This window comes from Grus americana, chromosome 23, assembly GCF_028858705.1.
Source record: "Grus americana isolate bGruAme1 chromosome 23, bGruAme1.mat, whole genome shotgun sequence".
Taxonomy (NCBI): domain Eukaryota; kingdom Metazoa; phylum Chordata; class Aves; order Gruiformes; family Gruidae; genus Grus; species Grus americana.
In genome coordinates this window covers 6,916,210-6,938,902 of record NC_072874.1, presented here as the reverse complement: position 1 = coordinate 6,938,902, position 22,693 = coordinate 6,916,210, and the positions used below count along the sequence as shown (strand labels likewise).

The 22,693-nt window shown below is 45.4% G+C and overlaps 1 protein-coding gene across 8 annotated transcripts in view; it reads right to left on the bottom strand.

The window, feature by feature from the left end:
- HIVEP3 (HIVEP zinc finger 3) overlaps nt 1-22,693 on the bottom strand; it is a 326,648-nt gene that overhangs the window by 38,063 nt on the left and 265,892 nt on the right. For all 8 annotated transcript variants that reach the window (XM_054802485.1, XM_054802484.1, XM_054802483.1 and 5 more), the window contains one exon: nt 21,341-21,486. In XM_054802485.1, coding sequence (XP_054658460.1) covers nt 21,341-21,486 — 146 coding nt within the window. The remainder of the gene's footprint in view (nt 1-21,340; nt 21,487-22,693) is intronic.

Sequence of the window (22,693 nt, the reverse complement as noted above, 5' to 3'; positions counted from 1 at the left end):
CTGCATTGTTCTGCTGCTGCTCTGCAGCAAGTCACTCTGAGCCCGACTGCCCTGCAGCCCGTTCCTTGTGCGGTCATTTACCCCTCCGCAGTGAGTACACAGGGGGCTTACAGCACTGGCGGACCCGAGTGGTGCACTGAAAATCACTTTACCCTTCACTAAGCGGGACAAGAAGCAGCAAGGAAACTGAGACCGAGACCAACAATATCCACTGTTAATTCATGGCTCCTGAGCTTACTTCACATACTAGAAATAACCTACTTGCCAACCTTACTGGAGAGCTACAAGCTGCAACATGAACAGACCAGAAGATCTCAGTAAGAACAAGGAGTTAAAAGAATTGAACAGACCAAACTTATGCATCAATAACTTTTCAGCCCTAAGTTCGACCTTTCACCAAAACAATGCCAGAGATCATTTTATCAGTAAGATGACCACAGCATTTCCACATGGGCTGGCCAGGACTGTCCATGTTACTGGAGCTTTGTGCAAGTCAGTCCATCAGCCCTGCCCCAAATTGAACTAATTTAATCACTACGGACTTCAGGTACTTCTGTACTGGCTTTCACTTCACGGCTTAGACACATCTTGGAGATGTTAACTGCTGTTACCAAGTCCACACACCAATCTTGCCTCAGGACTAAAGGGTCTTGACTCCACACCTTATGTGCTATTTCTAATTTCAGTATATATTACAAATAAAAAAAATCTGTATAAATAAATCATAGAATAAAATATATTTGCACTTAAATTTGCAAAATCCATTAGTTAGAAATTAAGAAATACTACATGTAAGTTTGTCCACTTAACCGTAAATCTTACATATCTGATTACAATTTAGATGACGATCTTTTAGATTTTGTTGTTAATATTGACAAACTTTGGAAGAGATACGATATGACATTTCCACATTTACATTATTTTTTTAGCATCAATAAATGCATTTTATTATGAACATTTCTAATCACTCAAATGAGCAATGAAGAGTCTTCTGGCATGCACTAGAGTGGATGAGACATGAACACAGTCAGAGCTACAGAACCTGGTATTATAACAGCATTCGCAACTTGAAGAGACTTGCATTGGCCAAGTGCCCCTGTTCATCGCTAGCGTCCTTGGTGCTGATAGCAATGGATGCCCTGTCTTAGAGGATCCTTGTCTTTACTTACTGTTTGGCCAAGCCACCTACTTAAATCCCCTGAGTACTCCAAGTGAGAGAAAGGAAATTTTCAGCCATTCTTACTTCAGTAAAACCTGTAAGGTACTTCACGAGATGAAGAGAAGGTATTGGCTGGTGCAGTTGACTCACTCAAGCAAATTTCAAAAGCTCCCTGAAAGCAGTGGAGATGCTACTCCTTTCTCTCAGAGAAGGCTGCGATATAACATAGGGATCACTGGTTACTTCCAGCTTCCCTTTACTATCAGCCAACTTTAGTAATGGTAATCATGTTGTTACTAAGATATGCACAGACAGAATAATAAAGACTGATTCTTCTATGCAAGTGAGCCACAAAATTGGCTCCCACTAAACCCATTCACTGATGGATGTCTGCTTTGTCACATCTGTTTTCCTCTTGTTGTCTCATGGGGCTTCAGCCCATCTTCCTTACATGTAAGCTTATTTCTGAAAGACTTTGGCAAGGATGCTTTTACAGTGACCTCCTACATCTTCATTCCCACCGCTCAGTCAGCGATAGACTTTGGGAGTATCACAAGAGGAATCCGTAAGAACAACAGCAATGGTAAAAGAAAAGAAAACTTCCTCTCAAGCTCTTCCGCCTCCACCATTACGCGCTGGAGAAGTTCTCCTTGGGGAATGCAGTCTCCCTCTCTAGTTTGTAAAAAGAGGCTACCATGCTCTGCTGTTAGTGTAGGTGTATGGGAGCTGGGGAGGGGGGTGCTGTTCAGGAACTGTTTTTATCCCCATCCTTTTGTTACTTAGCAACAGAAACCCAAACACTTCTCCTCCAAGGGTAGAAGGTTTCCAGCAGCCCCGCAGGGAGTATTGAATTTCATTCACTTCTTCACCAGTGACATGAATACCCATCCATAAACTGTTGGCACAATAAAATCTGAACGTCTAAGACTGCCTGCCATTAACAATAATGCGAACCCCATCCAAGCGGCGGCCTGGTTACGCTTTGAAATAACAGGAAGTGCCTTGATTTCAAAGAGTCTTGGACGTGAACCTGATATCCTGCACATTATGGAATAACTTCTTCAAGGCAAACGCTTGATTTCCAAATGCCTTCCCAAGACAGCCCAGACAACCCTACTGCCAATCCCATGTGAAACTTCAGCAGAAGCCAGGGAGCTGGTTGGATGCAGCAGGGTGTTTTTGCAGGAGAAAAGGTCCCCTTTGGAGTCTCAAGCCCTTCAGAAAGACTTGGGCAAGAAGGCTCTATGGATGGTGCTGGCGTCACGAGTCAAGTCCTCCAAGGTTTCTTTTAACATGCATTTCCCCGGGCTAACCTGCGTCTGACCTCGAGATGTCGGAGCACCTTGATAGCAGGATCTTGGGGTTTCCTGCCAGCTGACTCTTCTGAGTTACATACCTTGGCTCTGCTGACTGCCGGCTGCTGGAAGGTCGACGGGAATAGACCAGTTCCACCGAGTTTGACACTTCCCTAAGTGAGGTCCAACTCCTCAGTTAAAGCTCTTAGTAAGTAATAATAAATAATAATAATAGACTAGATTTATTTCTATAGCATAGAAGCCAAAAAGCCTCTGGCTGTATTGAAATGCAGTAAACAAAAGTAAGTCCAGCTGCCTGGTCCTTTTTTTCCCCAAAGGTAACAAAACTGTATACAAAACCACAGTAAAGACAATCTGAGAACCTCTAGTAACAAAACACTCAGTAAGTATCACTTTCCGGTCTGTTCTTGCCCTTATCACCACTGGGTATTGATGGTTGATGAATTTTTGATCTCCAGATATAAATACCACTGACAAAATACCCAAAGCCACTTAGGTTATTATGACATCTCGACATCCTGGAGGATCTAATGGATTGGTCTTAGATTATCACCTACAAGTAGACCATCACGTCAGCCCTCGTTCTGCTCTACAAGACCTAGGAATTATAATTATTAATGAAATTCTGTACATTATTCTGCTAGATAAAGAAATGCTTCAAGGAAACATGAGCCTCAGACTCGTCCCAAGCCTTTATCCATCCTTCAAACTGGATCCGAGACAAACCAATTTGTAAGAACTGATTTAATTATTTCTCATTTCCTGTGCTTCCTGTCTCCTGTCAAGGCCAAGCAAGGAAATGAGGACTAATCCCAAGGAGGCCTGAGATATCATCAGTCCAACTGGACAGCAGAAACACCAGGAACTGCAAAAGTTTTGTCCTACCAAATTTCAGACTGATTCTAGACAGGTAAGAGATTCCATATGAGCTGGAGTGAAGTGTCTTGACCCTCAGGCACTCATCTGGACTAGCAGGATAAGAAGATTTTAAGCCCTACTCATCTTTAATAATGACGAGGAATCACCAGCCCCCGGGGAGGAACTGTGTTGTGAAACACCTGGCAAGAAGCAGTAAGTCATCAGTTCCACTGAATCTATGAACACCAGGATGCTCTTTTGGTGTTTCTACAGCCAAAATATGGGCCCCAATCCAACCTGCCCTCAAGCCAGCGTGAGGGCCTGGACACGGGCTGTAGGCAGGGTTGAGGTGGAGGCTCACTTCAGACAACATGAACTGGGTCCATGTGTCATAAACAAAACGTTGACCAAGCGACTGAATTCTTGCCAGCTAGGCAGCTCGCTCCTCCAGCCCAGGCACTCTGAAAGGAATTTGGTGATTACTATTCCCACATCTGTACAGAACCAGAAATCCCTAAGGACCATCCTCCATCAGCCTTGCAGTCTTCAGCAAAGTTTCAACCACCCCATGGCCTTCCAGAGCCACTCATGGCAGGGTGAGGAGTACCTCGGAAAGTGCCCCTTCAGAGTCAGAATTTCTGACTTAAGCAACTGAAAAAAGTTTGTGATTTCTCTCTTCTGCTATTGCTGCAAAAACCAAGACAGCCCAGAGAGAAGGAGCTGGATCCTGTTCTCTCTTGCACATAATCAGCACAATGGTTTAGGCAGCTCCAATCACAGATGCAAAGCAACTGAAGGAAACAGGGCAGCACAAGGGTAACTAGGGGTAGAGCCTTCATTACGCATGATGATGTGTGAGGAGGTGAACAGAGCCAAAGCTGTGCTTGCAGGACACAAGCAGTTCAAAACCCTCATCTTTTAACTTGGAACCGAAGCACACTAGATACCACAATTATGGAGGAAAAAATCTGGAAAACCCATAATGCTATTTTCCCAGTCATTTTTCTGCAACTGAACTTAAAAAAAAAAAAAAAAACAAGAAAAAAAAAACCCAAAACACTTCTCTCTTAGGCATCTGCTTTTAGCTGGTGTGTTAGATAATTGCTGTGCAGAAGTTTCAGTGTAAAACGATTATAATAATAATAAAAAATACAATTATGCCAAGCGCATACTCTTCAGTAGCTTAAGCAGTATCCGTGCATGCCCTAAGTAATTTCTTTTAGAAGTCCCTAAATATTATCATAGAACCATAGAATCCCAGACTGGTTTGGGTTGGAAGGGACCTCACAGCCCATCTAGTCCCAACCCCCTGCCCTGGGCAGGGACACCCTCCACTAGCCCAGGTTGCCCAAAGCCCCATCCAACCTGGCCTTGAACACTGCCAGGGAGCCAGGGGCAGCCACAGCTTCTCTGGGCACCCTGTGCCAGGGCCTCAGCACCCTCACAGGGAAGGATTTCTGCCTCACATCCCATCTCCATCTCCCCTCCTGCAGCTTCAGGCCATTCCCCTTGGCCTGTCACTCCCTGCCCTTGGCACCAGCCCCTCTCCAGCTTTCCTGGAGCCCCTGTAGGGACTGGAAGGGGCTCTAAGGTCTCCCCGCAGCCTTCTCTTCTCCAGGCTGAACCACCCCAACTCTCTCAGCCTGTCTCCATAGCAGAGCTGCTCCAGCCCTCGGACCATTCTTCAGCCATGGATAGTCTCACTTACATCCTGCTAGTTTTAGAAACCACTTCTACAGATAGAGTTTTACAACTTCAGATAACAGATCTATGACACATAAATGTTTTCGTAACCCCCAGTAGCACAGCGGTTCTCACGGGACCATCATGCTGCACAAACGGCCGATGCAGGTCTCACCCCTCCAGCGGGGAGCCCCCACTTTTCAAGGATGCAACGCAACCACCCCCCCCACATTCCTGCGAGTGCTGCGGGACCGCAGTCTTCTGTCTGTTCCCAGAGGTTATGCCACTTAGTAGATCAGAGACCCAAGCAGCAAAGCAACTGGGAGATGAGTAAGGCAGGGATGCGGTTCCTCAGTCGCCAGCACTGAGACACACCGGCAGTGTGGATTTCTCTGTAAAGAATGCGGAGCTGGTGGGAGGAGGAGACCGGCTCCCAAGTCACTGATGGAAAATGCCGTGGGTCCAGCCACCTCCCCTGTGGGTTGAAAGGGACTGTGAATTAATCCCTCCTTGGAAAGTTTCCCATGGAAATCTTGCAGAGTTAACACACAGAGAGGAAAAAAAAAGTGCCAATGTTTGTATGTGCAAATGGCGGAAGAATGTAAGGTTTGGGGGAGGGGGAGAGCATTTAAACAGAACGAAAAATATATATTAAAAAAAGTCCCCTGAGAGCCCCAAGGTCTGCTGATGACATTGAAGGGCTTTCACTTTGAGTCTCCGGTTCAACATTCAGCCCAAAGCAGCAGTGGCTGAAAGTTGTCACAGCACAGCAGTTTTCTGGTAGCTCGTAAGAGAGAGAAGCTGATAATTGCAGCTGAACTCCCATGCATCGTGTCTCTGCACTGCAGACTGGCTGCTCCCGTTAGCTTGCCTTCACAGGTCAGAACAAGTCTTCTTCAGCCATGCCAGCCCCCCTTCTACACACAGTGACTTTGCTCGCCAGTGCTGCAGGTCCAGTACCTTGCACACATAAAAGAGGAAAATTTTCCAAGACAGAAACCCTATTATTTATCTTAACATGGTTCCTACAAGTCCACTATGCAGGCACTGCACACAGAATAAAAAACTGCTTTGTACCCTATAGAGTTCCTGCCCCAAGGTTATATGAAGACACAGCAGATGGACACTGGTGGATAGCATGGGAAAACAACAGGACAGCATTGGACAGTGTGATGCACTGGCATGTCCTGGCACAGCAGCCTAAATGTTGTCATCATTTCTGCAGACATCTCAGAGTAGAGGTGAGTTGAAGGAGGAAAAAGAAGGTTGGCAGATGTTTTCAGAGAGATCTGTGCAGCAGGGAAGAAAGGTTTATAACATAATACATGGGGAGTGGAGAGCGTTGTCACCATTCAGAGGCAGGAGATGACATTTTTGTAATCAAAAAGAGACAACAGGCAGGGTGGTGCTGAGCTGTAGAGAGTCTTGTTAGTGACACCAGCTTGTGTCTGATGTGATAGGGAGTGAGCAGGCAGTGCGAGAGGATGCAAAGAGGGGTCTGTGTGGACAAAGTACTAGAGGGAAATTACTTCTTCCTCTCATTTTCCAAAATGGTTTGAGGCAGATCCAGATTGCCACTGTTAGCACACAGAACAGGATATAGCAGAGTAGTCAGAAGAGCATCTCTTCTATATACGGACAGGAAAGGTTGTATTAGAGAGCTGTGCATGAAGAGTTGGTAGAATACAAACAGAGCCTGAACGTACCAGGGAAAAGCCCTGCACAGAGCAAGCTCCCCCAAATAACAGCGGGAAGGTGATGTTCTCAAGTGCAATCATGCAAAGGTGCTGAGGGTGGAGAACCTGCACAGAATGTTTTTTCCAGGTTGAACTTGAGCTGATGCTTACTTAGGGCAGAATTCCCCTCATCTCACCTCAGTCATCTCCAAGCTGTCTACCCAGGACAAATTAGCCATGCAGACAGGAACACTCCACAGGCAGGAATACTCTGGTGGCATCATCCTATTTACAGCTCCTGGTTTTGCATGTGCTCATCAGGGAAGAAAAAAGTCAGGCTGCATCACCCATGCTGTCTTTCCACAGAGGGATCAGTTATGTGACAACAAGGGCAAGCAGCTTGCAGCCCTCTCCTGCCGCTGGAGAGGCTGTTGCCCACCCAGAGCCAGAATAACCCCAAGGAACGGGGAAGAGGTCTCCGGCCCCTCCTTTGAGATGAGCTGCCGCCTGGAAGTGGATCTTGAAAAGCTCAACAGCACATGGCTTGCAGACAAGGCCCAACCTACCCAGAGTGTAGAGGGGAGAACAGACCATTCTCCATGTATTTCAGGAAACCCCTTTCTGCATTAACAGTTCAGGATATTTCCCTTTAAAAGAAAAAGATTGAAACATCACATAAATCCCTGCCCAGAACTCCCTCTCTCTATATTTTGTATGTGTGCAAGGGAGTCTGTCAAATGTACCAGTTTTGCTGAGACCAAAATACATTCATTTTTATCTCCAGAAAGATACAAACCCAGCCATCCTTGCTTATCCTACAATTATGGCACTTTTCCCAAGCCAGGGAGGGACACGCAGGCTTCTGGGGGTCTCTCATGTACTCGTCTTCATATGGGGCATGTGGGCTTGCTTCCAGCTAAGACTCTGCTAGAAGACATGCTGCTGTCTGAAGACAAGGCGATACTAAATCCTGCAAGAATCCAACGTGACTCCTCCTCAAAACCACTCATCTTCCCCTCTCTTAGATAAACATCAAGTGGTAGGAGGCTGCCAACAACCACCAGCACTCGTGGGATCACCATCCAGCCGGGAGTTCCCTTGACGGGGCCATCTGCAGAGGAACTTGAAGTCATCTGATCCCAGGCACAGTTCATGAACCCGCTGCTCCAGATGTGACCTTGGCTGCTGGAGGCTTCGGCGGTTCTGGTGACACGACTCACACTTCTTAAGAGACGGCAGGAAGGCTGCAGAGACTGTCTGTGCAAAAATAACTGGCTGCCGTTACTGCTGACACGTCCTCTGCTCTCCAGCATTTCTGGGCTGTGCAGGAAAAGGAGGACCCTGAAGTCCTCTTCTGAAGGAGGGGGGGCAGAGTTAGAAACTATTTTAACTCGCTGCTCTTCACTGCAAGAAATAAAAGCTCCCTGAGCTTCAGCATAGAGACCCAAGCATGTTTTATGCCAAGGTACCCTGGAGAGTTGCTGTGCTGCACAACAGCGATGCACCGGGGCCCCGCGGGGCAGGGTCAGAAATCACCGCGACTCTCTCTGCTGGTGAAGTCGAGCTGCAGATTGCAAATGTTCAGAGAACAGGACTGGCATCTCCCAGAGCTCTTCTATTTTCATAGGCTGCCACCTGCAAGGACCCTTTGCAATGTATTAGAACTTTCTTAATTTACCATCCAGCAGTAGGGCTAGTTTTCTTTCTTGGATGCTGCGAGTGAGCTTATTAAATGCATACAGTGACATCCACATAAAGGTCCAATTTGCACAGGCACGAATAGCCACAGTTCTTAATGACTGCAACGAGCTCTGGCCATTACTCAGCACCTCAGAAGATTAAGCCCTTCTTTGAGTGATGAGCTCAGCTTTCAGTTCAACAACTCAAGATTCAACACATAAAGAGCTGAATTAATAATAAATTACTGTTATTAATGATACTTTGCAGCAAAACTAGCATGCTTCAGATCTAAAACTCAAAGCCATTCACACTCTGGGTAAATATACTAATTATCCTTTATTTGTACTGAGACCCTACATACACAGGAGATCTTACTACAGTTCTCAACATTATACCATTTTGAGAAAGAAGGAAAATATCCACAAACTAAGGAAATAATAGAGCCACGTAAAAAACTACTTCCCCTCCCCACATTGTACACTGCCTGAGTAAGCACACGCCAAACATACCTCGGCCTTTTTGAATTCTTGTGAAAAACTGATCAATCTTTAGCCTAAACTCCCCAAGGCTCTCTTTTATCCACGGCATTTCTCTGGCAGCACTACACCCCCATGACACCCAATGCGGGGACCTCGTGCAGTATGACATCCCTCCCCAGTGACCAACTCCAATTACCTGACAGCCTCCGGGTCTCTTACCGCAAGCAGGGGGCTGCATTTTTAGTAATGAAAGTCTTTGCTCAGGTCACAGTTTGGAAAGGTTGTTATTTTATCAAAACCAGCTTGCAGGCACAGGCTGCTCTGGCACACTTCAGACCAATGCTTTGCAGATAACCCCACACTTGGAAGCGGTCTTTCGTCATGTAAAGGGGACTGAAATACATACAGTTGAATTTCAGAAGAGTGGCGTAAGTGCTCAGCCTCTCGCAACCTTAAAAACCACATAATTCTGCCATCAAATAGTTTGTTTAAATAAGAATGGCAAGAAATTCACAAACATTGAAAACCACTGGTTTAACTGCTGATCTAAAACATCTGCAAGAAATATTTGCTTTTTGAAAGTGCCGCTACTGTGCTGCTAACCCAACCAAGAGTTACACAAACCAGTTCAATCATGTCCGGGGTCTACAAGAAGCCAAAGCACCCAACAAACAGAAAGGTTTATAAAAACTTGGCTACACGCATCTGATTATTCCCCTATGTTTGACATACCAAGTCCTGAATAAAGTTCAGAGAAAAGAGCATCCAAGCATTCAGAAACACATGAACTTCCAAGGAACTGAACCACCGCGCACAGATGCCAGGTGAACGTCATCAGGAGACTTAGCCAAGACCCTGCCTGTAATCTCCCACAGGACCACCCCGGCTTCCAATTTATAAAAATCTTGTAATTCTTCAGTCTTATCTCTACACCAGCACAAGCAGCAAAACAGAGCAGCAAAAATCTTTTAGTAGGTCACATTGCCTTTTGTCTGAGGTTCTACACACAAAGAAGCATGCAGTTACGGTCAGTCAGTATTCATATTTTTTAACATACATGCATGAATTTCTCACATGTTTTTAAAGTGGGACCCCCTATCCCAGCCTCCCTTTTGACCCAATTGATTTTGTATAACTGCCTGAGCAGCAGCAGGTCCTTCAGGACAGGGAAATTACTTTAAAAACTTGCAGTGAGTCATCACAGCTTTTCCCCACTCCTCCATCCTGGAGAAACTGAGCTGGGCTGACAGCCACCTTATAGCACTTCATGATCCAGAGATCATGGGACTCAGATTGGCTACAGGTTTGAGATGCATCTGCCTGCACCATGTCCCTAGTGAGCTCCTCCTCAGAAAAAGACTATAACTAAAAAGCAAGTAAACAGGCTTTATCATAAAAAAAGCCTGGAAGCATAACTTAAATAGTGAAAAGCAACTTGGGAAGATGGAATATTAAAAAAAAAAAAAAAGTTTATACGCAGCCTTGCCACTACATCCTTGCAGTTGGATCCTTGCCTCCAGCAACTCACTGGCTTTCTGAGCAGCAGCAGACTCTGCCCATCCCCTCTGGTCCCGCTGGTCTTCTTTCCATCTGCTCCTGCCACGTCCCGCAGCCTCTCAAACCTCTCCTCCCTCAAGCAAGCCCAGCGGTGTCCCGTGAGGAGGAATGATCTCACCTTCCTTCCACAGCATTGCACCTCCCTCAGTCGTGCAGATGAACGATGATATTCATAACCATCAAAGATCCAGTTACATCATGGGCTATATCAGGACAAAGCACACAGGCTAAGCTGCTCTCCTTCCAGAAACAAACTGGGAAGAAGTGGAAAATCTTCCCTAAATGTAGAGTCTGGCTCTCAATCCCACTACTTAAGGATGTAACAGGATTTACTCAGTGCTTACAAGCATTCTTACCATCAGTTTGACTTGTGTGCTCACTTCCAAATAATGCAAAAGAGTTATACTTTTCCAAAAGTAAAATTTGGAATCCAAACTGGGAGCAGGGAGTGCATAATTCCCAGTCTCAGGGACATGGTCCCACTCTAGGTGAAATACCTAGTCAGTAGATAGATTTCATAGGATTCATGCTCCCAAATGCATATCATTTTATGAAAATATGATTTAGGCACACTTTACTCTCAGATGTCTATCATTTCCATCATGCAGAATGTTCCCAAGAATTTCACATCCTATCTGTCATCACCGGGAGTCTCTGGTAGTGGATAGTAAAGATAATTGAAAATCAACTACTACATTCAGGAAGATTCAAAAAAAACCAAAAAAAACCAAAAAACCCAACCAAACCAACAAACAGGAATCAGATTAACATCTGCCTTGAGAAGAGACCTGTCTCCTCAAAAGTAATGTTTTCATCATTAAAAAGGGACAGAAAAGGAAGTCCCAAAAAGCCAGTTCAGCATTGCATCCTCAGAGTCATCTTCCTGCCATTTACCTAGTGCAATATGGACTGAGTAATAGGCAGTCAGGTCTGGGTCTGTCTGTTTGAACATCAGGTTTCTAATTGATTGCACAGTACTTGGAATCTATTAAAGGGCTTCCATAAATTACATCTCTGTATAGGACAGGCTGCCTAGATATGCAGATGTTAAGAACTGTCTAATCCTAAGTAAACCTGGTAAAAACGTTTGCCTTCTCAAATTTTCCACTGAATTAATTGTAGAGTTTGTGTCACTGAATCAATAAAGTGAAAACCCTATAATCTTGATGTTTGCCACAAGCTCATAAATAGTCTGCTAACACGGAGAGCTTATTATTCCAGACATTTGGCCCATAGCAAACAGCAGCTCAGAATAAGACATTGTGTCATGCCTGCGAATCCAAGATGCAGAAGGACAGACCAGGTGATCGTGGACTTACTTCAGAACTTCTCGTGGATTCTTTTACATTATCATTTTCAAACCCCTGACAAAGGAAAGTGTCCAGCTTGCCTTTTATTAAACTGCAAAAAATGCTCACTCTTTATTAAACATACCCAACCTCGGACATGAACACACACACGAGTGCTGTTAACTTGGCACCTGCGTGCACCCATTCCTATGAGTATGTCATTTTCCTTATCCTGAGATCATCTCTGACCCTCATCCTCTCTTTCTCTTCACTTCTTTGCTGGCACCAACTTGTACCATTTTTCTCTCCATCCCACACCATCTCCATCCCTCTTCGTTGTGAGACCTCTGATCTTCCAGCCTGACCCTCCTGGATAATTGCAATCTCTTACCTTCTAACCAATTTCTACCTCTCCCCACCCCTGTTCAGCTGCCAAAATTGTCTTGTCTGATGACATCACGCTATTCCTTTCCACTGGCTTCCCCTTACCTGTGTGATCAAGGCACTGTGAAATGCTCATGTGTGTCCCTTTGCTCTTGGATATCATGATTTCTCCCACAGCTCTGCTCTGCCAACAGCCCTGGACCTATAAGATCTGCTGGCAGTTTTTGCACTGAATGCTGTTTGTCCATTTTGCTTTGTAACTCTTCTATATAAAATGTATGCTAGCAAGCTCACCGATTACATCCTCAGTCTCCCCACCTGGGATGACTGGGTCATCTTCCCCGTGTTTATCTTCTCCCCCTCTCAGACCCCATACACTTTGTGCCCTCCCTATAGGTAGGCACTATAGGAGTAGCGAACGCAGGGTTTTATAAGCAAACCCCAGTCCCAGAAATGAGACCAAGTTGCATATAGGTCCAGTAAAGAGGAAATGCTGCAGACTTGTGGAATGGTCCAACCAGCCCCAAGGAGGGACATGAGGTCTGAAAAAGAAACACCCACTACTGCCATCCTCGACTTTGCCCCCATTTTTACAAAGAGATGACCGAGACAGGGAGAGGCAAGGTGATCTCCAGGGTCACAAGTCTCTGGCAGGGCATGGAGGAGATACCCCAAGAGAGACAGTGCTCCCTTTCTCCCACTTTGCTTGCAATGACCTGAACTCATCTTTCCACTGAAGAAGGATGGAAAACCGTGCTCTGTCCCACCCCAGGAACCCACTTGCCTGTTGGTCTCAGACCCTGCAGAACAGGTGCTGCTTCTCTTTATCTACCTGGACTGATCCTAGGATCTACAAGGTGTTATAAGCAAAGTAATTGCTAGAACAAATGCAATTACTAGTAGACTTTTTAATTCATTTAGTGCTACGACAGGAGACTGACAAGCCTGGCAGCTGGAGCACTCTTCGTTCCCCAAGTAAGACACAGCACAATGCCAGCAAGGCAGGTTTGTCCTAGCCAGGTACCCCAGGCACCTGTGCAAGGCATCAAAAACATCTTCTTGCTTGATAGTGCTTATTAAGTCTGTATTTTTCATGATCTGAACTGAAAGCAAATGGGAATTCTTGTCTTTGTGTAACACAGAGAAGATAAAAGTTATGGTGAGTGGAATAACAGGCTGGGAAAACTCTATTGGGAATGCTGGGCTTAGGAAGAACACCATCTTCCACCAAGGACCACACTCAGCCTCTGCCCCACCATAACCATGTCGCACTGGGGAAGCCCATGGGCTGGCTGGCTGGATGCTTACAGGGATCTTTACTTAGGAGGAAAGAAATCCCTGCACAATGTTGAGAATCCCACACAAGGTCAGAAAGGAAACTGGAAATAACATTTTTTTAATAATTGGCTGTGGGAAATTAACATCAAGCTGCATTATGAGCACCTGCCAGTGGGACATGTCAAGAAAGTGGGCTGGCTGTACAGGCAAAAACAATTTAGGAAAAATAATAAAGAAAACCAGACAACAACCTAGACTAAACCCTTCTGTGTTTGTCAAATTTCCTGGGAAAACAGGAATAAGCTTCCAACGAACCCAATTTGTCAGGTGAAGCGAGGAGATATTCAGGACAGGAAACATTAACAATTCCCACTGAGGAATATTAAGACATTTTAAAGGCATAATATAATCAAGCTTAGCAGTAGGTGAGTTTGTGTGTCCCCTCTCGCAACCAAGGAAATTGAAGTGTGGAGAGGAGAATGACTTATCCAAGAGTCATGGTGAGTCACGAGTCCACCATCCCCAAGTCACACTTATCTGCTCTAACCACCACCACTCGCTGTCTCCGGGATGTGTTTAGGAGGCCAAGGAACAGTATGTTCAGGAACTGCTCAGCGCAAACACAGCTGGTATTAAAGGAAAGCCGTCTCCAGTGCTCGGAGCTGTAGGCACATGGGGACATCCTGCATTTCAGAGCCAAGGTGGAGGTGGTGCAGGGGTGGCCAGTCATCACTGCACCCAAAGCATGAACAGCACAGGGGTCCATACGCTTGCAAATATTTTTTCATCCCTCTGTATCAGAGCTAGGATGATAACTGAGAGTGGCTCCATGGTTAGCTGACTGAAACATATGCAGGATTTAATGGGGTTTTTGTACCCACATCCATAAGGGGAAACCAAAGGAGGAAGTAAAGAGTAGACTGAATGTGAATGATGCTGATTCATGTTGCACAGACCCTTGAGAAGTGTTCAGGGGGGGTATCAACTCACAGGTTGTATGTACTGTCATAAAAGCAAGGAAAATATAAAGTGCTTCAAGCCCATAAAGTGCTTCAAGCCCTGAGCTCTGTCCCAAAGACAACATTTGGGATCTTGCCTGAAGCTTCAGTAGTGGTTATACAACCAGAAGCTGCTCCCAACAGAAATTAATAACCTGTTTTAAAGTTAATAACCCGACGTTACTTCTATATTATACAAGGTTACTTATACAAGAGCTCTTGGCACGCAGCACCATCTGCTGAGTGGCAGGTTCGGGAACTGGCGCTGTTACAGAGCGTCCCACACTTTCCCTCCGAAAGGAAATCTGTAGCTCTCCCGGACACACACCGGCTCTTATCTAACACGTCTCGGCAGCGGCTCGAAGCAAGCAGATAGGCTGAGGTGTCCAAAGTTGGAGTCAAGCAAGTTACACCTTTGCTTTGCTGCTGTCTGCACTGACCCTACCTGCAAACTGCTCGCTTTCCTCCTTTTCCACACTCTGTTTCCTGCCGTTTACCTTGCTGCTCCTGATCCAAGAAAAGATTTCCTGAACAGAACACTGACAACAACAGTTTTTTCATTTGGCTATCCCTGATTTTTTTAAAAAATTAAACCCAAAATTAAAAAAAAAAAGGTATCCAAATATTCATGAAGACATATTATGGGAGAGAAAAGCATTTGCTTCAAGTCAAATTGAACCTTTTCTTCATGTTAGCTTTTAAAGATATTTTAAAGTAAGAATGCAATGATTTTCAAAGCAAAAAGCATATATTCCTTTTATTTTGAAAATATTTTTTCTCTAGTTGCTATTTTTCTCTGCTGCTCTTCCTGAACGTATCTTTCAAGCAGCCTTTCTCACTGCCTGCAAACCTGTCTCTTCAAACAATTTCTCCTTTCATCTTGTCAGCATCGGTAAAATTCACAAATCCATCCTTCCTTAAATTGCCACCCTGTGTCTTTTCTCCTTTGGATTGTTAGGTTTTTAAGCAGAAAATGTGCTTTGCTTGTGCTATGAAAAAAAGAGAGAGTGTAAACGTATGGTGCTCAAAAGAGACCTTATGCTCTTTCAACGGGCATGAGAAATGAGGCTTGTCCTTCTCCCCGTATGGAGCACGGGCCCATACGCGGCCCCTGGTACCCACAAGGACGGATCTTGGCGAGCGTGAGCATCGTGACCCTTCGCGCTATACCCAAACCCCGTGGGTACGCATCCCTGAAAGCCAGCCTCTGAGGAGAATGGAGACTGGCTACTGCGGTGGGGATTCCCGAGAGCTGCCACCATTTTACATGACATGTCTTTTTTCATATGAGCATTAACAAAATCAAGGTATGCTTTTCCCTTCCCTTTTCCCAGCATCCCCAGCACAAGCTGGTTAATGATTTTCAGATCTGCCTAGGCAATAAGGCTGTCCCTGCTAGTCTCAAAGCCAGTGGCTCAAAGCTCTCCTCCCTGTTGTTTGTAAAGTCCTATCCAAAAAACAAACAAAAAAATTCCATGTATAAGAAACACTTTTTTTTTTTTTCAAAGGTCCTTTCCAGAAGCATGATAAATAACTGTGCACAAACTGATGCTTGAGAATTTAAAATCATGTTTCAGAGAGCAGCTTGACACACGCAGGACCAGATTTTCCAGAGGGGCTGTGCAGCCACGGGGCTGCCTAAATGGAGCACAGCAATGCCTGCTTAGCACTTCTGAAGACAGGGAAAATCCAGCAACCAAACCCCGCAAGATGCTCATATTAACGCCGAGCAGTCAGTCTGGCACCACTAGCCCTAACAAGAACGTTTTAACACTGATTTCTCCTTTCCGTGCAAAGTGACCAGCCTCAGGAAAACCCCTTCCACTTAAAAATGCAAATTCCAAGAATTCTTTGCTTCTACCCAGGAACAGACTATGGAGTAAAGCATTACTATCTCTTCTTCACACTTGAGGCACTGCCCCGGGGCTGCAAAGTGAGTTCACCTCCAGGATTCAAGCAGGTTTGCAGGTAAATGAAGGAGCCTTTAACTCACGCTGGTGCATGCAGCAGCTGGATGTGCTACAGACACGACCTTGCTCAGATTCCTCCGTTGCTGCTAACATGCATGCTCAAGTTAGTGTCTTTGGGATAAATGACTCCTTTCAAAATAAACACGGTGAATTCTTAGAACTCATCTAAGCAGCAAAGGAAATCCCCTGAACGAACCGGGTGCGATGCAGGGGTTTGGAGTTACACGCTGAGAAACTTTGCTTGTTTAACAGAGAGGCTTTCTCTAGGGTAATAAAACTCTCGCATTGCTGTACCAGGGATTTTCCATGAGGTGTGTGTCAGCGGGTGGTGGGAGCTGCAGTTTCTGTGGCCGGTCATAGAAATGGAGTGAGATCACCCCGGAGAAGCTGACCACGGATCCCAGTGAGTCCACAATGGCAGGAACTGGGAAGAGTGCTGGGGGAAGGGAGGTTTGCATACAGCTAATGGGTCCCCCAAAGGTTTTGGTTTTTTTTTTTCCTTATGCATCCATGAGTTAGCAACCATGTTCAAGTCTGATAAAAGAGTCCCAAGGCTTCTCCATTTTCCTTCAACCTCAGGGAAAGTCTCTCACTAGACAGACTAAGGGGGGCAGATGTGCGGCTCCATCTTCTTCCTGCCTGCCGAAAATCCCATCAGCAGCCCCCGCAGCACGGAGACAGAGGACAGTGCAACACCGCAGCCTCTACCCTCCAGCCCTGGGCTCTCCAGGGAATGCAGTGGCCAAGCCTCATACAATCCCTCCAGTTATTTGTACTGTGCTAGACAGACGGGGCTTCGCTCTGGCTGAAGGGAGCGGTGATTTAAGGTGGGGGTTCAGGACCTCAGTTCAGAAGATCCCATGGCTGGTGAACCTGCAACTCTCTGTTACTTAGTGGTGAGGACAGAGAGTGAAGGAATCAGATGGGTCAGACCAAACCGATGACTAGAGCACCTTGGGTCACAGCAGCACTATGAGCATCTCTCTGAATGTTAAAAGATACATGACACTGAATCGCCATGGGTTCTTCCTCATGTGTGGATTTGCACACATGGGATGGTGTGAAGGGGAGGTATTTTTTTAAGGTGTGAATGCAAGGATACTCGGGTCTGCGACCATAAGATTGTAGCCTTAAGTTTTGTTCCATAAAGAGGGGAAAAAAATGGAATGGAACAGTTTTCCGAAGAGAGTCTTCCTTTTGACATAATATTCATTTTACATGACACTGCTTTGGGGATGTCAGGCAAGTGGCCCTTAACCGTCTATATCTTGGTATTGCTTTCCCTACTAGTTGCAAACAACTAGTGCAATGAGCCAAGTGATGGGCCCCATTAAAGCACAGAGAATTTGGCTATAAAGTAGAACATATATTGACTGTAACTACCCCACTACTATCAGATTTCATCATGGTAATGCTAATGCACAGTAAACAGGCAACATTTCCCTGACAAGACCATGATACCATCACAGACCTCACTCTCAAATCAGGTCGATACCAATCTACAGTTTCATGACGTAAGATTTCAGAATGGGCCTGGTGCCTCCAAAGTACCAGAGTGGATTGATGAAGGTGACACAGAGCCACCGAGGAATCACGGCACTTCTCCTGAAGCAGTGCTGGCCAGCTTGACCTTCAAAGATCATTTTCACTGCTCAAAACCACCACAATATCCCTCAGGACAAGTCCAATGGATATTTTTATTAGCTCCTTCAGGAGTACAAACTTTGACCTGGCTGCTTAATGGCATGGTTCTCCCAGACACAACCTAATGAGACAGTGCAGCATCCAGTCTGTGCGGGGGATGTTAAACGACTCCCATCTCCTTTGCAGTCAAGTGCACGGGGTTTGCTCATGGAGCGAGGGCTGAACGCTGGCTGCAATGGAGGTATAGCCAGTCTTAGAAAATTTCAGAACTGCAGGTAAAAGTCATTGCTGAGATTACACATGGAATGATCTTAAGACTTGGTCTCTAAGAGGAATTTGTTCTTTAAACAGAAATCCAAAAGAAAACTCTGTGCAGCCCATCTACAGTTAACTATGGAAAAGTCAAGGCAGAACCACACACATCCCTCCTGCGGTCCCAAAGAAACCAGAAACACAACACAAAGGGACCACAGGTCCTCTTCTTCACAGGAGGCCAAAGGAGGTAGATGCTGAAATGGCTGGGTAGCTCAGCCAGAGCTCCACCCTCCCCACCCCATGGTGGCCCCAGTGGCCATTGTCCCACATCCTGAGACGGCACAACAGGGGAAAATGACATCCTTCATGGAAAGGGTGATGCGGAAAGAAACTGAGCCCAAGCACACTCCATGCACGGTATTACTGAGCCTTGATCCTAAACCCAGGTATGAATGTACTTCCAGGCTCAAGGAATCTGCAAGCTGCTGTTTCCAAAACACCTCCCAGTGGGTGAACAAAAGCAAAGTAACCATCCACTTTCATAGCTAGAGAGGAGAAACCTTCAAATGAGAGAAACTTTGCGAGGGAAGCCAAGCCACCCCACACGGCTTCGAGAGCCTCTGGCAGATTCATCAGTTTGTTCCTTAAAAATGGGCAGTGGGAATGATGAAAGTATGAAATCTGAATTTTCTGGTCTTCTCTGAAAGCCAAGAAATACGATTCTAGCCAGCAAGCTTGATAGCAGCAGGGAAAGAGCAGAGCTGGTCCTGGCAGTGCAATAAGCAACGTAGCAATGGGGGAAAGGCAGCTATGGATTGGGGAAGCCAGAAGACTGTACAGAGGAAAAAGCAAGTGTTGAAAATGGCAGTGAGAAAGGCAAGAGCTCTAAAGAAATAAAAACTGAAGGGAAGAAGGAGCTAAAAGGACTGTAGCAAGTTCACCTTTTGTGGTAACACTTGAATTTCTTTATAATCTCCCTCCTTGGTTGAGGCAACAAAGCATGGGATGGCTCCAAAAGATTTGAAACCAACTGCATTCCCCCATATCTAGCCAGCAGCAGACCATGTGAAACCAATAAATAATGGGAAGAATGAGACAAGGAAGAAATTTTTATGGGGGAAAAAAACCCAAATGGTGAAATAACATCTTAGGAATGGATGCACTTTTGGTAAAACATTTTCAGGAGATGGCCAGGAAAGGGGCCTGATCTTATTTAGTATCTTGCACAAAGCACTAGGCACCCTGCAGATTCATCTGCAGGCTTATTCCTTCACTGCAAGAAAATATCCTCACTGACACAGGCTGCTGAGGCTGAGCAATTCGCCATCAGAAACCCCACAGGAACTAGGCACAGACCACCAGGATGCACCGAGCACCTCTGGAGGACTGCCGGTCCTGCCTGACCTCTTAACAGTGCATATGCCGTGCAATTTAGATGTAAAATTTATTTCTGTGACCTGGTGTGTTACATTAGTGCCTGTGCTTGGCATTAAACGGCTACTGTACTCCGTCTCGCATCCAGAAGGATGGCTGCCTTAAGTCAGTGCTACAGGAACTTTAAAATAAAACATAGCATACGTTCAGGATGACTAATGTGTTCCCTGATGCTGCCTTATACAGAACATGTTGGGAAAGTTGCTTTATTTTGTGTCTGTCATTTAGAAAATGAGACTCTGCATCCGTTGTGCTGGGCTCAGAGATGCAGACTGTGGAGTGCAGGGACGTGGAGACATGGCTCGTTTTGGTGGAGGCAGTCGGGGAGCAGCCAGCACCGAGCACCTCCGCATCTCTCCCCAAAAAACCTCTGTGGAGCTGCTCTGTGAGGGGCAGAGTGATTTTCATTCACGTTGATGCTGAGCCTCTTTAATGATGTCTAGGAAGGAGTCCAAGAGTCCCTCTGAAACAGCCACAGCTCTGTGAGAACCCACTTGAGAGGAACGGAGGCTTCTCATGGGCTTTAGGGCAATAAAACCTGGTGCTCAGTTGGTCCCATGGGTCCTATCTGCTACAGGAGGGTGATGGCAACGTACCGAACCCACCGTATTTCTCAGTCTGTTGCTTTCTTGCCATTCCCTGGCTCCCTCCCTAAATCACTTCAGGTCGTAACCATTAACAGGTTGCCACTTCTTTAGCTCTTTGCATTCACCACTCACTGCCGACACGTATCTAAACCCGAGCTGTGCACATAGTGCCTACGTCTGGGTGAGAGGTGAGTTGTCCTGAACAAACAAGCAGGTTTCCTTTCCCAAAGCACTACTTTACTCTTTCGGTTAGCTAGTTTGATCATCTGCTAATGAAATATTTTTAAATAAAAGCAAATTTCAACCGGTAACGGCAGAAAACCACAACCACTGACTAATTAAAGCCTTTTTCTAACACAAAAAACAAGACCACCCAATGGCAAGAGCAGAACTGATGAATCCTGCTAGGGATAGCTTACATCTCTTTGGCCGCCTCTGCAACACACAGGAAGGATGATCTTTAATTGTATCCCACAGACACCCTACTCATTAGCTGATTTTTTATTTTTTCAAAGATAAACAGTAGCATTAGACCAGTGCTGAATTACTGAAGAGTACTCTGAATTTCCTGGAGCTGAGAATTAAGAAATACATCGAATTTAGACCTTGCATCCATTCTGGTTTGAGCTATTTTGGTTGGGTGGGATTAAAATCACATAAATATAATCCTTCTTTTCTCCCCCACCCCAAACCCAGGCATCAGAAAAGATCCTCCTTATAACGGTAACAACCATTAGGAACATCATTTTCAGGAGAAGGCTCTGCAAAGATTTAGGAGATATGGAGTACATCTCTGTCACATCAGAAACAGCTACAAGATGTATTTGTGCTCTTCAGCCATCTTCGCTCAGAAAAGAGATCAAGGTGCTTGCTAACTTGAAGACAACTCAAAAAAAGAAAATTAATGCAGTCCAGAGTACCTACTGATCTCAAGGGCCAGGTTTTTACAGTGGATGTGTAAAGCAAGCTGAAATCCAACTATATCTTGCCTTCTGCTCACTTCCACGTGGCACCTTCACTGACTTGCCATCATTGTTATCAGTAACTCCTATACAACTGTGACACAGAAAGAGAAATAAAATGAGACACTTACCCTCCTTCGAAGATCTTGACCCTGACTGGCTCCCCTCTTTTGGTTACAAGAGCCTCTTCTTCTGATTTTCCTCTTTTATCCTCTTCCTTCTCAGCTCTAGTTATATCTTTTCGACCTTCATTAGAAAGGAGCGAAGGCAAATGAACCTATCTCCCCAAAAGAGCAAAACAATCAATTATTACATACAAAATCACTCTAAGACAGACACAGACCAAACAGCCTCAGAAAGAGCCAGCAACCTACTGCACATGCTGCTCCTGACAGCTAAGTGCAGTAATTAGGACATCCTCTTAACAAACAGGGCCTCTGCTTCTGGACTTTGAGCCCTGCTGGTTATGTTATATTTACTGTGACCGCTTACAAGTTTTTAATTCACCCCCTGCATATGGTGGCTCAATATTATCCAGCTCTTGCCAACTGGAAAACTGAGGCATAAAGAGAAGTGTCTTGGCTGGGGTCACTCTGAGTGGGTGGTGGAGCCATGGATCTCTGTTCCCAAATCCACTGCTCTGTCCTTGGATAATCCTCCCTCTAATATATACGTCTGCAAAGGTCTAGAGAGGAGGCATCTGTAGAATTCACAGATTTAACCTCAACATTTAGGTTTCCCCCACATACACACACATTCACACAAATTTGCACTTTAGCCATCTCAACTTGATATAAATCACTTGACAGTCAAAGCTCTCGGGTGATTTCCTTTCACCAGAACCCTGTTGCCAAGGGCACAGTACAGAGAAAGCCACAAAACCAACGGGAGAAAATAATCCTCAACCTCCCCAGATGTTCCCAGGGCAAAATTTGCTTTTTCATTGTTAAACTTGCCACCCTTTGTTTAGACCAAGGTTTAAGTCATGTACTGACATCTCATCTAGCATGTTTATAGCTTTTTGTTATAATATATGGACCTAAACATTCCAGCTGCCTCCTCTCTAGCTCTGTACGATGCAAGGGGAGCTCTCCACACCTGGAATGAAATCATGGGATGCTGCCTCACTACAACCCAACAAAACAAATAACAGGGTTCTCCAAAGCTCTGAAAGAAGAACGCAGATTGCCTTTCACCCAGGTTACTTTTTACACAAGTGCAAGAATATCTTTGAAGTTCAACTGAACTACCCATATCCTCGCTGTATATATAATTTACGGAAAGAGACTGAAGGCATTTGAGAGACCAGGGTTATTAGAGGGATTTTGGCTTGAATGTTGCCAAAGACCCAGCAGAAGTCTAAAGCAGAGCTGGTCACCCTTGACTCTTTACAATTGCGGGAAAGAGTGGCAGCTCTCAAGGGTGATTCATCTGCCCTACCTTAGACACTTACATTAAGGGGGGATGAATCACTCAAGAGGTGC